Here is a 16098-nt window from a genome sequence, read left to right on the forward strand (position 1 = left end):
ATAATAAATAATAAAAAAGATTATGAAGTTAGAGTGAGCTGACAGGTTAAGAGTACACAGGTTGTCTACAGCAGGACCAAGATAAATTGTATTTACAGAAGAGAATCTGTATTAACAGTAAAGTAGTAGACAGATTGCATACAGCAGTACTGGAAGCGCACTGCTTCGTTTGACAGCACAGTGGTTTTGTAATGAGTAAAGGATTCCATCTAGTGGCCAAGTGATGACATACACCTTCATATATGTTTTAACCCTTTGAAACCTGCAGCCAGTCTCATCTCTGGGGCTGCTTTCAGATGCCTGTGACAAATATTTAACCCTTTTGAACCCTGAGCAAACAGACTAGATTTCTTGAACAAAAAAAAAAACAAAAAAAAGAAATTTAATGAACAACTTGGTAAGAAATATCTCACAAACTGAAATATGTTTTTTTTTTAAAGTTAGGGGAAAATGTCTAGATAAATGTATTTACAATTATCATAATTACAAATGTAAAATTCTTCTCATTATTCTTATTCTTATTCTTATTCTTATTGGAAAAAAATGAAACCAGTGTATTCAGAGTTTAAAAGGTTTTTTTCAAGTGGGACTATGAGATGCTCATGTATAGTCTATATATTACATACAGTAGCTGGCGATCGGCACATTCCCAGTTTGCAGAAACAGACGGGGCGCATATCCTAAAGGGGTTCATATCAAAACGTAGGCAACAAAATAACAAGAAAAGCATGGCAGCAAAGTTGGAGTGCCACAGGTTACATTATGACTTTCTGAAATAATTACTGAAGTCATGAATCGATTTAACTATTTAAAAAAACAAACAACCAAACATATTATTATTATTATTGTTATTATTTGTGGTAGTATCATCAGTAATAATAATTTGAATTTACACTTGATACAGTTGGCAAAGATGATGTTATTGTTCTTTGTTGTTTGTGTTTTACATGTACAATTGTAAGGTCTGTTGTATATGTTAAATCAAAAAATGAAAAGAATTAAGTTTTATAAAAGAAACAAACATGACCGTTGTATTTTACCTTACCAGCTGTCTCATTTTAGATAAACATGTTGTGTCAGTGAGGTCCGGGTTCTGAATGTGTTTAAAGTCCAAAGTTTCTGAATCATTCTATTTAACAACATTTTTTTCTTCATAGAAATATAGCAGAGAACTATAACACATTATAAAAGTAAAACTTAAGGTAGTCTGCAGAGTTTTGAGTAGTTTTTGTGGCAATCTGCCAAAAAGTGTTTTAAATTACCTGACTTCATCACATATAACACTAGCAGTAGCATGCCTGGAACATATGATCATATAAAGAAATCTGTCAGTGGCCTACATCAGCTTGTCTTAATTGTAGACACATTGTTGAAAGTTGGTATTCTAGCCCAGGGCTATGAGAATGCAGTGTGAAAAGCCTATATGCGACCTACTGCACTTCACTGTATAGGCCTATAGGTGGATGAAAAGTCTCTCCTATCAGGGAGAAAATTGGAATGATTTAAGATTGCAAGCATGACTCACCTACCATGTCAGTTTATATTGTGTAATGATGTGTGCTGAAGGCATGTCTAAACCTGTTTTATGCTAAATTAGCACAAACCAGCTGACAAAATAGAGGACCTGGAGCAGTATGTGTCAGCTACTTTTCATTGCTATTTTGTTGGGTGGGCAAGAAAGTAGATTAGTACAGTGGGACACACCCTCTTCCAATAAAATGAAAGTAGCAGAGGACTTTTATTTTGACAAAATTAGATAGTTACACCATAAATTGACTTTGAAAGTGTTCAAAACCTATACATCTGTGCCAGAGCAATGGTTTGGCCCCTGATTATTTCTTCTCTCCACTGATAAACATTCCACAAGGGGCCCATTCAGCATGTTTGCCGAGTGAGAAAATGCCTGTTTCTGTGTGTTTCCTGCACACTCATTCATGCCTCGTCTCTAGGTTCTGCAGATATGTGACCTCTTTATGTTGAATAAACCACGCCATCTCTGCTTTTGTCTGCATGGGACTCCACGTGAGGACTCTTCCCCGACCAATCAGGTCCCGTTCACCGGAACCGGAAGTTATAAGCCTTTAGTGTTTTTTCAAAGCGACATACTTGACCAGCTGTTCAGTCGAGGTGTTGTTCTCGTTAAATTTGCGAGATGAAGCACAACTCGAACGTCCCGGCTTTCCTCACCAAGCTGTGGACGCTTGTCGAGGATGCAGACACCAACGAGTTCATCTGCTGGAGCCAGGTAAAGCCAAAACTGTTAGCCGTTAGCTAGCATGCCAGTTAGAAAAGCTAACGCAGGGCAGAAAACAAGTTAGCAAGGGGGATTAGCCTTGAGTTAACATAGCGTGTGTGTAGCATGTCGTCACACCACGCTTCTAACAATGAGTAGTAAGGGTTTAAAAGTCGCTAATTTCACGCCACCTAACGCTCGGAAAGCTTAACATTAACTTTTAGCTAGCAAGTCATTCCCCTTCGTTGTATAACGTTACCTGCTGGGGAGCCAGCATAACGTACTTAGCCAAATCCAGGCTCTGCGTCATGCGAGCATCAGTTCCTCCTAGTTTTTTTTTTTTTTTTTGGCAGCGAGTCACTACGAAGCTGTGTGTGTGTGCATGTAGTGAAATGAGTCTCAAAAATAAATGAGCGGTCCCCTGAGACGCTGTCCTGACTGCCGTGGTTCTGCTGGTTGTTTCCAGGAGGGCAACAGTTTCCTCGTGTTGGACGAGCAGCACTTTGCCAAGGAGATCCTGCCCAAGTTCTTCAAGCACAACAACATGGCCAGTTTTATCAGACAGCTCAACATGTGTAAGACTGCATCCGTCACCTTGTCTTAGTTTTCACAAATCAGAGTGTCAGCAGTCGGTGCATTGCAGTGATTTCAGGGTGACTCAGTGTCTGTTAGATATAGCTTTTTGATTCTAGCTTCTCTGGGTTTGTCTGCACCCACACTAACAACCCAGATGGCTGCCACCTATACTAATAAATTTAGTGTTAATGCAACTATGACAAACGAGTGTGGCAGGTGATTGCCCTAGTGCTGATTCACCTTTATTCAGCCAAAACGCAGAGGCAGAACCATTTAGGGCTGCAATGAGTAGCTATTTTTGCTATCAAACAGATAATTCTGTCTATTGATCAATTAGTTTTGTCTTTAAAATGTCACAAAATTTAGAAAAAAGTCGCTGTTATAATTTCCCACGGTTGACATTTTTTTTTATTACAACTGCTAAATGATTATCAAAATAGTTTTTTTGTCAAATGATTCATTGATTTATCATTGCAGCTGCAGTGCCAGGACTTATAGAGTGTAAAACAGAGCTGGATAAATGCATGGGCAGATAGTGTGGTAACCATGGTAACTAACAGGCCTGATGTAAACACTGAATCAGCTCTTAGCCACAGTTACTTTACATGACTCTAGTGCTCAGTCTCTGGGAATTGATGGTTTTAAACTGACTGAATTATGAAATTCAGTAGCAGAGCATAGGAATATGCATGAGCCAACACACGTATCACAGTGTGGCAAAAAAAAGTCAAATCAATTATAGTGAATTGTAATAATAGTAATTAAAAACGATTAACTGTGTTTCAATGTATGTTTAATATTTAGAATGTGCATTTATCCTACCCATTGATACCACAAATTTGCACTCTTTATTTTGACAAAATTTAGGACATTACCATGAACTGATGCAAGTGTTTGATGCTCAAAATTTTCCAGCAGATGACACCCAGTAATCCTTGTGCTAGAGGAATAGTTTGGCCCCTGTTTATTTTCCGTCTGCTTAAAAAACATAGCAAAAGGGAATAACTCACATGTTAATGAAGCAGTGGGCGATGTGGATAAAATCCTCTGACAGGATGCATGATTTTACTTTGCAATATTTATATATATTAAGTCAGTAAAGCTTCTGCAAAATCATATGAGAACTAAACACACAGGGATGTCTATTTATATATTACGGTGAACTAAATACATGACAAATTAAAATTCCTCATTGCACCAATTAAAAACTCAATATTGATATAAAACAGTCCTTTGCAGTGATTTGCATCATTGTGCAAAATAGTTAAACACCATCAAATATGTTAAAGTACTACTTACCACAGTGTAAACAATATGTTATAGTGACTAATCCATACTATATGATATCATGGTACACACTGTCATATTGCTTGAACAGATTATACACTGTACCATGTCATTCAATACAACACATAACACCTGCAGTTACTGCTGACACTGTATCAGAGATGTTTTAGTTGTTTTTTGACACAGTTTAATGGTGTTTTATTGAACTATACTGTCAATTGTTTTTTTGTTGTTGTTGTTTTTTACATACACCTCCTCCAAATATCAAGTTAAAGAAATCAAAAGAGCATCAGTGTACATCACATATCATCTCCTTATCAGATCTGTCTCACTATCAGCCACATGTAGATTGTAAACACAGTCTTTACCACTATGGCAACATGAAGACATCTCTATATTTTAATGCCTTCTGATCATGTGACAACCCAGATATAGAGTGTGGATAAAGGCATTTGCACATACGTACATAAATGTAGGAGGGTGCGAAATGTGTTCACCTCTCTCTCTCTGTGTGTGTGTGTGTGTGTGTGTGTCTGCAGATGGATTCCGTAAAGTGATGCACATTGACACAGGTATTGTAAAGCAGGAGAGAGATGGTCCAGTGGAGTTTCAGCACCCCTATTTCAAACATGGACAGGACAACCTGCTGGAGAACATCAAAAGGAAGGTGAGGTGGAGACATCTCTCTGTTCAGCTATCAACAAAATTAATCATTTCAAATTGAGCCAAAGACACAGTGACAAAATTTTGAGACAACTCTGTCCTACATATTCCACTGTCTTACCTTATATACTGAGCAGTGAGGCGGTGTAATGGCGTGAAATTCCTGCCTTGAAGAGGCAGAGCAAAGGGGGTTATTGTTAACCCAGGGTTAGCCTATGTCAAGGGCTATATGACACTGCACTTCTTCTAACTCTGAGTTTACATGCAGTTGGAATACGTAACTCATCTTAATTCCAAAATTCTCTTTAACATATAAGATGAGATGAGATAATCCTTTATTGGTCCCACAATGGGGAAATTAACATTATTACAGCCACAAAGGTATGTAAAAGATAATTAAAGCACAAAGAACAATATAAATCATATAAACAAGACACAAAACACAACAGTTAAAAAAACTGCAACTTTTAGCCCTGGGTTAAGTCCATTTTTAGCAGATACTCCTTCAACTCAAGGTCAGCACTACTCTGGAGCAGGGCTAGCAAACCCCAGGCTAAAGTTAGGGTTAGCTATACCCTGAATCCATCATGGTTCTTCCATCGTTTTTATAGCCCCAGGCTAACAGGTCCCTTTGCCCAGGGCTGAGAGAAGTATGAAACACACAACAAAGAAAACATGATTTTTGGTCTCCATGTAGGAAGTGCTTGTTAAAGCAAATGAAATATTTTGTCTGCTTAAAGACTTTTGACGCCTATATCTGGTTCATGTCATGTGCAAAACTCATACATATTCCTTATGTCACAGTTTTGCCGTCCTTCATGCTTCCAGTGTGAAGATGCTATAAGAGGAAGATTTGATTGTAATTTCTGTCTTCCAGGTTTCAAACACTCGGCCAGAGGACAACAAGATTCGACAGGAAGACCTGACCAAGATCTTGGCGAGCGTTCAGAGTGTTCACAGCAAACAGGAGAACATCGACGCCAGGCTGGCAACACTCAAGAGGTGAGTGTTAAGTTCTGCACAGGTCATCCCACCAATATACCATGAGTAGTACAAGACATTTTAGAGACAAATTCTTGCATTAGCACTGAAAATTGTCATTTAACAAAAACCAAAATGAAGCTACAGGAACGACTGTACTTAGCTGTGAGTGAGACTTGTTTTGTTGTTTAGGGAGAATGAAGCTCTGTGGAGAGAGATCTCCGATCTGAGACAGAAACACGTCCACCAACAGCAGCTCATCAAAAAGGTGAGCACTACTCTGGAGTCTTCAGTTTACTTTCACAAACATGCCTTGCGTAAAGCACTTTTATTTCAATTAATAGCAGTAGTTAAAACCTTTCACAATCAATTTAATAGGGAAAAACTGTTATCTAAGCAGTCTGTCAGTCTGTGTGAGTATTTATTCTCAGCGCATGCTTGTCTGCTGTAGTCATTAATTGCACTTTTAGACACTTTAGTGGATGGTGAATCATTCCCAGAAGAACCATCTTTGATTGTGTGATGAGTGCTGCAGGAATGATGTTTTTTGTAGCCCAACCCATAGTGAACACGGTTTTGGATTATTGCAAAAAGTAAGCTCTGTGGGAAACAAACATTTATGTTCCTTTTGTTCCTTTTGTTCCATTTTGTTCCACAAATTTTGAAGCGTGAAGTTAGGCTACAAACAAGCTGCTCCACGGTCTCATGACTTCAGTGTCACCACCACTAACTGTACATGTGAGGATGTGTTTGGCAGGATGATGTTTAACCCTCGGGGACCGTGAGGCGCATTTTACGCGCTTGTCATTCTTTTTTTAAATAATTTTCGCTGTGTTTATTCATATGGCAACATTGTGTATTATTGTTTAATCTGGGAATTTCTAGCTCAGCTCCTACAATAAGTCCAAAATACACAGTAAACAAAATTATTACATACTGTACATACTGCTAAATGCAAAAAATGCACCATTGAAACCCGTTCAAACTGCAATTTTTGATCCCACCGCCATCAAAGCATAAAAACATTTATTGTATTATTTTTGGGGGGTCTGTCTGGGCTTTTGCCATGGAATTTATAATTATTACAGTTTTCCACCGGATAATGTCCTTTTTACCATATTTGGCATATGGAGAAAATGCAATCCACTAGGTGCACCTTCACAATCAATGTTGCTGCAAATCATTGACATGTCTGAGGCTGTTATAATTGTAAAAAAAAAAAAAAAAAGTACTTTGCATGTTGTATGTATAAAATATTTAATTTTGTTGTGGTTTTTAACATAGTGGAAACATAGGGTCATTGTGAAAATTAATGAATATTTGATATTTATGATTAGGACTGATGTTGGTTAAAAAAAATAACTTCGATGAAAGTAGAAAATAATATTAAAGTATAATTCTTTTTAAAGCTTGATTGTGAAAAGTACATTTTTTGTGCAGAGCAATACGAGTGTGTGTAATATTAAAGCAGGCCCTTACGGTTAATGTGATAACCTCTGTAGTCTCCTTAAGACACATAAAATCTTCAAAATTCGCGAGTGCTGTATTTACTGATGTCTTTTACGTTGTTTTATGTCCTTGTGTTAACCACAGATCTTATTTCAGGTCTCTAACTAAAAACCTCTTGTCTCTAGATGAGGGAACCAAAGTCCAAAATGCTTTTGTGGCACTGGATTGATTACTTTTAGGAAGGGAAGTCTAATGTAACCACAGTCAGCAGGTGTTCTGTTTTATAACTGGCATCGAAACTGTAAATCCAGTTGCATTTTCTGTTGAATCACAGAGAATGTTCTCTTTTCAGCTGGTACACTTCATCGTCACATTGGTACAGAACAACCGCATCCTGAATTTAAAACGCAAAAGGTGAGTTCACACTGTCAAGAGTGGCATTGATGGTCACTCATTATGATTATTGGGTGAGTCTTTTCAAAAAGCCACCACCAAAGTGCTGCCACATAAAATATAAAGAGCTGTCAAAGTGTTTTGCAATTCACTACAAAACTGATAGCTTGTAAATACAAGCTATCAGTTATTTTCTGACATTGCAATGGAGTTAAGTCACCTAAATGATCACAGCTCCTACATGATTAATTTGTTAAAAACTGTCATTGTTATATTTTTGTCTTTAACAGCTACACTGTTAACCAAGTAAGATTTTCAGCACTCCCATGATGTGAACTCTAGCCTGTTTGAACTTAAGATGTTGATCTGTCTTCCTCCTCTGACAGGCCAGTTCTTATGAACAGCAATGGAAAGAAGTCCAAGTACATCCACCAGATGTATAATGACAAAGTGTGTGTGGAACAGGTCAGTAAACAGCAGTACCCAGTGATAAGATCATGGGATGAACCACCTAAAGTGAATCTGTTTTTGTATTTAAATGGATGATATTGACTATGTGTTTTGTGAGAACACATTTTGAAGTCCACATCTTGGTTGTGTGTCCTGTTTAGTCGTCTGTCAACAGTTTGGGTGGCGTAAAGGGCTCTGAGATATCAGACGACGTTATCATCTGTGATGCTGAGGTGGCGGCTGAGATCACAGAGGGGTCACCCAGAACCTACGAGCAAGGGTGAGACTATTTACCTTTGACTCCTTAAGTGATGCACTGTTTAAAATGCTAGAGCAGCGTGAGGGAATATTCAGCAGCGTCTCTCCGTCTTAATGAAATGCTGTTTGAAAATGTCGTCCCTCAGTGATGTGGAGATTGTGGAGGTAGAGTTGGACAGCTGTGCGGTGCTACCAGCTGAGGCGGAGGTGAGCCCCACCCGCACAGACGACATCAAACAGACAGACGCTGGTGTGTCAGCAGCAGCAGCAGCAGACGACAGCCAGAGGAGCAGCACTTTAGACAGCAGCGGAGCAACCAGCAGCGCCCTGCAGCTTAATAAACCCTCAGGCCTGAGTCTGGAGGATCCCGTCAAGATGATGGACTCCATACTGAACGAGAACGGAGCAATATCACAGAACATCAACCTGCTGGGCAAGTAAGTGTTAACCTAAATTACTATTCTGTCTTTTCTATGAGTCTTTAGCCCTTTTCTTACATTTAAGATCATTCTGTACAGTAACGGTAAAAAAACACGGTCACAGACTCTACATTAAAACATTAAAAGTTAGTGAAAAAGCAGAACCCCTTTTCAAGTAGATACTGCCTCCTTTCCTTTTCCTAAAACTAATATAAATGTGCTGTAATCACTCAATATGTTTATACTGTGGCCGTAGTATAATATATAATAACATGAAAGTTTTGCCTTTGCCCCTTGTGTGTGTTTGCTGTCAGGATGGAGCTGATGGACTATCTGGACAGTATCGACTGCAGTCTGGAGGACTTCCAGGCCATGCTTTTTGGAAAACAGTTTGGCATTGACACTCTAGAGGTAAAACAACATCACTCACACACAAAACCAAACTATATTAACCTGATCAATAACACAACACGTCTAATCATTTGTATTTCAACGTTGTGAATCAGCTCAAAACAGTGGTGAAAAGAAAAGGATAAGTTTGATTCTTTTGCCTGAAACCTGAAAACCGTTAGCATTTCAGCACACTAATGAATTTAACACGAATTTAACATGGCACGCAATTCATTCCAGTCGTTTCAGATATCCCTCTCAGATGCCTTTGTGTCGTAATTGTGTATTGCTTTGCTCACAGTGTCCCCCATTTTTGTAGAAAACGATAACAATGGCGTCTTATTCAAGTTAAGTTTATAAAAGGTTAAAAGCGCATGCAACAGGTCAAGCTTTAAGTGAAATTTTAGAGCGCCCTATGTTGTGTTCAAATGGAAACAACTTCAGTCTTCTCATAAACTGTCTGTTGCACTTAACAACAACAGGAGTTAACAGTCTCTTAATGGATAAAATGTTTAAATGAGCACACAAAGTTTTGAAGCTACTTTTTTTACTCATTGTTTCCTCTCCATGTGTTTTCAGGAGGCTGTGTCTTCCAAAGAGAACGCAACACAGCTGAACAGGAGCAAGACAGAAGAAGTCAACACAGGTCAGTGAAGGAAACGCACACGCACGCGCGCGCGCACACACACACACACACACACACACACTTTTACATTCTGCAGCTGCACCACCACCCTGCTCACTCAGAAATATACACTTAATCTCAAATATTAAAAGAATTATGTTTCATTAGTGTGAACAATCACATCATTAGTGATGGAGATCATTTTTTATTGATCTGACACATCTGTAAAGCTTCATCCCAATTTTTACAATATAAACTGACATTACACGTTATGTGCGATCAATATTTTAGTTGAACAGCCCAAACAAACTGACACATGTCTTCAGAGGACATGCAGAGGTTTGATTCCCGTCTGTGTTATATCTGAATGTGAGGGTGAAAATCACTGCTCAAAGAAATTACTGACGGCACATAAAAGTGGTAACTTTGGATTGTCCAGAGTAACAAACTAATATCCAGCCAGGGTTTTCTTGCATATGGCAAAACTGCGCTTTGATCTGCACTTTGATCAAGACTGAATCAATCAGGAGACGAAACAGCGTGTGTGACTCACGCCGGCTCTGTCAGAGGGAGGAGACACAAGGCAAAGTGTCTATTAAACACAATTGCAAGATGACTGTGTTTCCACTGAATGATGGTATGCGACGTGATAACATTCCAAGAAGCGTGGCGATGGATGTTCAAAACATTAGCAGGTTTATGTCTATCGCAGCCGGAGCACAGGCCCTCGCTATTTGCAATCGAAAGCGACGTGGGAGTTGCCACATCTGTTTTTTTGGGAGGTGGGAGGTGATAGTCCAACTTTCAGATAGTGAATTCAACTTTCTCGATGCAGTAATCACCTCTTGTAGCGCCTGTGTTTCCATTGCAGTGTTGTGAAACATGGCTTTTTTGAATCACTGGAAACCACCTCTTGTGAGCGTAAAAACTTTTTGAAATTTTTTTTTTCTTTTTGATTTGACGTGTTTCTATTAGGTGTATTTTATATTCGCAATTTCAGTTTGTGCACTTTGACGGTGAATGGAAACCTGCATAGAGATAAACTCAGGGTTTGTTGAAGAAAACCTGCCAGCGAGAAGGTTAATTTAACAGTCAGTTACCACAGTAACCACCTCAAGTTACCCCTCTCTCTCTCTGAAACGGAAAACTCAGAGTTTCCCTCATTTCAGGGTTACTTTACTAAGAGTTTTCACCAAACTGCTTTGTGGAGTACACCCCAGGCTCACCTCAGGTGTCTTGTCTTCAGATAAGCAACTGATCCAGTACATCTCCTGCCCCCTGCTGGCCTTCCTCGATGGGTGCATTCCTCATTCAGAGCTGGATCTGGCCACCGGCAGCAGCAGTGGCACCAGCAGCAGTGCCAGCTCCTATAACACCCACCTCCAGCCCTGTTCCAGCTCAGGTGCTTCTGTGGAGGCCGAGCCGCCCTCAGAGCTCCTGGATGCCAGCCTGGAGTCCAAGCAGCCAACCCGCAGCTCCCTGATCCGCCTGGAGCCTCTGACAGAGGCAGAGGCCAGCGCAGACACACTCTTCTACCTGTGCGAACTGAGTCCTCCTGCAGCGGAGGCTGACTCCACCCTGCTGGACAGAGCGTGAGCTGGTGTGGCAGCGATGTTGGTCCCCCTCCATCCTTCAGACAATACTGACTTTGTGTGTTAATGTGCACTCACCTCTCTGGCCTGGTGTGTGTTTGCTGAGAAGCAGTAAGAGGAGTGAAGAAAACAACAGGCTGGTGGAAGAACAGCTGCAGTTTGTACCATGTGCATTTTTTTTTTTTTTACATTTTAAGACTTTTGCATTGAAGATAACATTTGAATTGCAGAAATAAGCCACATTTTCATCAAAAATAGTAATAATAGCAGGTTATTAACATTTTTAGCACAACTGATTCAATTTCTGTGGAAAAACTTGGAGTCAGAGAGCATGGAAAAAAGGCTCATGCAAAATGTAAAAATTACATTACCTAGTGGTGCTAGGTAAGCTAGCGATAGATCCACACTTCCTTCTGCGTGGTGATACAGTTTGCGGGTGTAGTTCAGTAGAAAGACAATAGTTCCTACATGAAACAGCTCACAACTACATCTGTGGATTATCTTGAGTAACCAGGTCATAGTTTCAGGAAATGGTGAGTTTGAAATGCTTTTTTTTTCTCTCTGGGGCTAGGGGGGTTTTGGACACCACAAGGCAAGTGCCGTCTAGTTCCATACTCATCTCTACAGCCGATATCTCCAACACTTAGTAACTCACACCAAAACAATGTTGATAAATAGGACTACAAATAAGAGGAAAAATATGTATTTTGGATTTTTGGGTAAAGTGTCTCTTTATGGATAATAAACCTGTCATAAGACATAGGTAAAGATGATGCTCACATCTTTAGGTTATAATCATCACATTGAACTTTTGTTCTTTGGTATCACCAATAATCCCAAAAATTGTTATTGCGGTAATATCCGAATTTATTGGCAACTTTATACTTCCTTTTTACATGGAGAGTGTGGTACAAAAACACTAAAAAATTCGAATTGCCAGTGGATATAAAATGAGAAACAAAGTGACCAAACTCATGAAAAATAGCTTTGTTTTTACTTCTGTCAATAATTTTTTGGGCATTACTGTGGCTCATAGTATCTTATCAACATGGTCCCAGTAGACCAAATCATAATGTATGTCCACAATAAACCCCCCCACCCCTGCATCATCTACATAAAATCAAATGCTGCTATTCTAAGAATATTTTCATTGCCATCAGACAGCCCTTTCCAATAGGGAACTGAAGCCGTTATCTCAAAGCCACCAGACTCCATTGCCAAAAAACACTAATTTTACCTCGCAGAACACAGGAGTTTCTTAGCTTCTGTGCTGGTAAAGTCGGTCTATCAAAGCAAAGCAACACAGAACATAAAATAAGCACAGCAGCAACATAAGATAGGTCAGACCACCATGTTTAACTATACGTATATCTTTAACCATTACAGTTATGGCTGAAAATGACAACAAGAAAAAAACAAGTTCCGATTTCATATATCTCCAAGATTGAAATCAGTTATCAGCTGTCTACTTGTTGTTGTCGGTACGACGTCACGGTGATTCAGTCAGTATCCGCTGGACAGTCACGCTCTCTGCTATCCATTCATGTACACACACACATTCACTGTGCAGTGTATTAAAAGCCTGTTAGCATAAAGGCAAAAAGTTCTCTCATCAAAACTGTCCTACATGTATAGCACATCTGACATTTTCAAAATAAATGCATGGCATGTCATCAAGCCTTTAAATAGAGTGAAAACTGAGCATAGACAGGTGAGGGCCCAAAAGGCTTAAGAGCTCTGCTGTTGTGTCTGAAATTGATGATAGTAGCACCTTATTTCCATGACGTCAATGATTTCTTCAACGCAATGCTGTAAAATGTAAAAAATGACATGGTAAGCACAAACTGTGGCTTGTATAAGCGCCGGACACACCTGGATTCTCAGCACAGCTTCATCTACTCTGCAGTATCTTCACCATCAGTCAGTGAGGAGACGTCTTCACCAACCCATTTTAACACACCGAACCTATGTATGTACTCGTGAAAATGTATTTATTCTGATTTTTGTTTTTGTTTATCTTTTGCTACATTTCTGTCCACAGAGCTGAGACTCTTCATAAAGCTACATTCCTCAGATAGTATTGTGTTTAGCCGGGGCTCTCCTCTCTTTGAGTTCAGACCAGAAAAAGACTTTTGTTCCATTAGTTTAATGAAAGCAGCATTCGAGAGAACTGGGACATCACTCCGTGCTCTGAGACAAACTTTATAAAGTAGATGATTGACAAATGCACCACGTTTAACAAAAAAAAAAAAAAAAAAAAAACGGTTCTCAAAGGAGTAATGTCTATAATTTAGTGGGATCTATTGGCAGAAATGGAATCCAATATTCAAAACTGTGTTTTCACTTATGTGCGATCAACTGAAACTATCCACTCGTCATTTTTTGTTCCCTTAGATTGAGTCCATCATATCTACCTTTGTGTTACATCCAGAGTGCTGGGACGCTGGGACACATTTCACATCTTCAACCGCCTGGTTGAGTTTGGGGGTTACCCTTGTGCCTTTAGCGCTACCAGTCAGGGGGACAGAGGCTTGATTGTGTATAACCAGCATCGCATCACAGCCCCCTCACCAGAAACCTTGAGTACAGAGCTGAACTTCTTACAGGTGTTTCTTTTAAAAGAGTGTATTAGGCCTCATATAATCTGTGGGACAGATCATAAAGGTCAGGGTAGCCCTGCTTAAAATAATTAACCTATCCTCCATATTTACCACAGACTGATATTTACAAAGGAAAGGGAAGATGTCTTCAGGCTTTTATCCCTGTCACATGATACATGGTGCGCATTGCTATGTTCCAAAAGTTTAATTTTGTTTATTTTAGGGCACAGCCGTCGCACTCTAAAAAAATAAATGTTTGAGAACCCTTAGGTGTTGCAACAGCATCATGCTTGCTTTTGAGTGCATGTACAAGGGCATCTACATTGAAAACATGGATTTGAAGGGTGCAAAAAACACAGCATGCTTACAGGCCCGTAGACTATGGATAGATGAAGAGAACTGGATACAGTGTTGGCGGCAGGGCCTTCATTCCTTTAGAGTTGCTCAGCTGGGTTTGAAGACAAAAAGGTGCAATGGTAGCATATAGAATTTCCTGTATAATCGGCATTGTTGCCCCATCACTGGGCCCATCTAGCAGGCACACTAGAGATTTCCACCAGCCAAGCTGGATACATCTGGTTTAGCGCTCTGCTAACTTGAATGGGGATAAAAAATTATGTGACCCCTCAAGACCTTTGAAATGTTATCAGATCAAACTGACCAAAATGAGTCACTTTGCAGGAGTTGTGATGCTTGAAAAATTGTCTCTTTCTCCATGTAAGTGTGTGGGGAAAATCTTTTGGGGCCCAATGGCATCACATGAGGGACGCAGAGGTTGTAATTCCACTGTTTGGCTACCACGAAAATTGGCTTCAAAGCCCGGGACACTTCCATAAACTAATTGCAGCACCATGTTTCTGTAGAAGCCCAGAACGGAAAACCCAACAGTGGGCTTTCTGCATTTTTATGTTACTTGAAGGCCATCGTAGGTTCTCTACAAGTTTGGAAAGTGAAGGTTATTCAGTTGAATGCAATCTGCAACCTCACTGCTAGATGGCACTAAATCCAACGTACTGCTCCTTTAAGACATACGTAAGATGTAAATGTGAATGCTGAACCTGTCTACATTTCCTTGGTATGGAAAATATCTCCACTTTTGTGTGTGAGTGTGTGTGTGTGTTTGTTTAGATTCCCCCAGTAACTTAAGACTTGCTGTGTGAGTGTCCAGCAGGTGATGCTTCCGTCCGACATGCTAAACATACTAAACATACGCGGGTCCATTCGATGTTTCGGTCAACTTAGTTTTCTTTAGTAGCAAAGTTTCTTGCGCTCACAGTTTGCATCGCCTTCGTCAACATACTTGAACATTAACAAAGACGTGTTGTCCCAGTTGTCAAGAATGAAAAAGCAGCTAAAACACACAAATTTATTGTTTTTAAAGGAACCTTAGTTTGTGTCAACACCTAGTTGTCGCTTAAAAATCCCCCAAGCTTCTTGTTTAACATGTGGACACACCAGAGATTTGAGAGAAAATAGAGTCTGTGTTTCATATGTGAGCTGAACTCAGAGCCCTGATCACACAGCTGTAAATGATTTCACTCTTGTGGTGTTGAGTAGCCTCAAAACGCTGATGTTGTGATAAAGGGAACATCCTCTCCTGTCTCTCTTTACTGATATAGAAGTGCCTGCATCCTTTCTCCGTTTCTTCTGGTAGAGCCACACTTACTATGACTGATACCGTTTATAGTTTACTGTGCATGGCCACAGAGATCACTTGTCCTCTCTGTGACCTGCCCGCATTTCACAAGCTGTCTGTCATTGTTGCAAGCTTTGCAGTTACAATAAAGCAAATGCTACAGTGTACATTTGTGGTTCATTTGGAGAATCATTGCCTAGGAGACTAAAGCTTTTACGAGAATCTCTATTTATTGACTCTGGTGTTTTACAACTTTGACCTCTCAGATTAGGATTGATTTTCAAAATAAAAGTCCAACGACTGACAATTCTTTCCACTGTGTATGCAATGATGCGTCTCTACAAGCTATAATATATCGTTTTTAGCCATTTTGGGGACATGTCAAAATTTGACGTTTTTGCCATACTATAGTATGCGATTTTTGGAATTTTTTTCAACATGCTAAAATATGACGTTTTTAGCCCTTTTTGGGAATTGTTTCCACTTTGTATACAATGATGAGTCTCTACAAGCTATAATATGTCGGTTTTTTAGCCATTTTTGGGA

General features: G+C 39.6%; 1 protein-coding gene across 1 annotated transcript; it reads left to right on the forward strand.

Annotated features, from left to right (window-relative positions):
• The first annotated feature begins 2111 nt into the window (after positions 1 to 2111).
• hsf2 (heat shock transcription factor 2) lies at positions 2112 to 15719 on the forward strand. Its single transcript, XM_042503839.1, has 12 exons — positions 2112 to 2245; positions 2700 to 2808; positions 4636 to 4763; positions 5637 to 5761; positions 5933 to 6008; positions 7542 to 7603; positions 7969 to 8047; positions 8194 to 8312; positions 8437 to 8727; positions 9024 to 9120; positions 9679 to 9745; positions 10971 to 15719. Exons 1-12 carry the CDS (start codon positions 2153 to 2155, stop codon positions 11318 to 11320), a joined length of 1596 nt encoding a protein of 531 aa, XP_042359773.1. The 5' UTR covers positions 2112 to 2152; the 3' UTR covers positions 11321 to 15719.
• The last annotated feature ends 379 nt before the right edge of the window (positions 15720 to 16098 follow it).

Source organism: Plectropomus leopardus, chromosome 16, assembly GCF_008729295.1.
Source record: "Plectropomus leopardus isolate mb chromosome 16, YSFRI_Pleo_2.0, whole genome shotgun sequence".
In the NCBI taxonomy this organism is placed as follows: domain Eukaryota; kingdom Metazoa; phylum Chordata; class Actinopteri; order Perciformes; family Serranidae; genus Plectropomus; species Plectropomus leopardus.

Excerpts from the sequence above, each read along its gene's own strand:
- hsf2 (XM_042503839.1), top strand. The coding sequence starts at position 2,153 with ATGAAGCACAACTCGAACGTCCCGGCTTTCCTCACCAAGCTGTGGACG. Across the intron at positions 2,246-2,699 it reads AGTTCATCTGCTGGAGCCAG|GAGGGCAACAGTTTCCTCGT; the intron begins GTAAAGCCAAAA and ends GGTTGTTTCCAG. Across the intron at positions 7,604-7,968 it reads CTGAATTTAAAACGCAAAAG|GCCAGTTCTTATGAACAGCA; the intron begins GTGAGTTCACAC and ends CTCCTCTGACAG.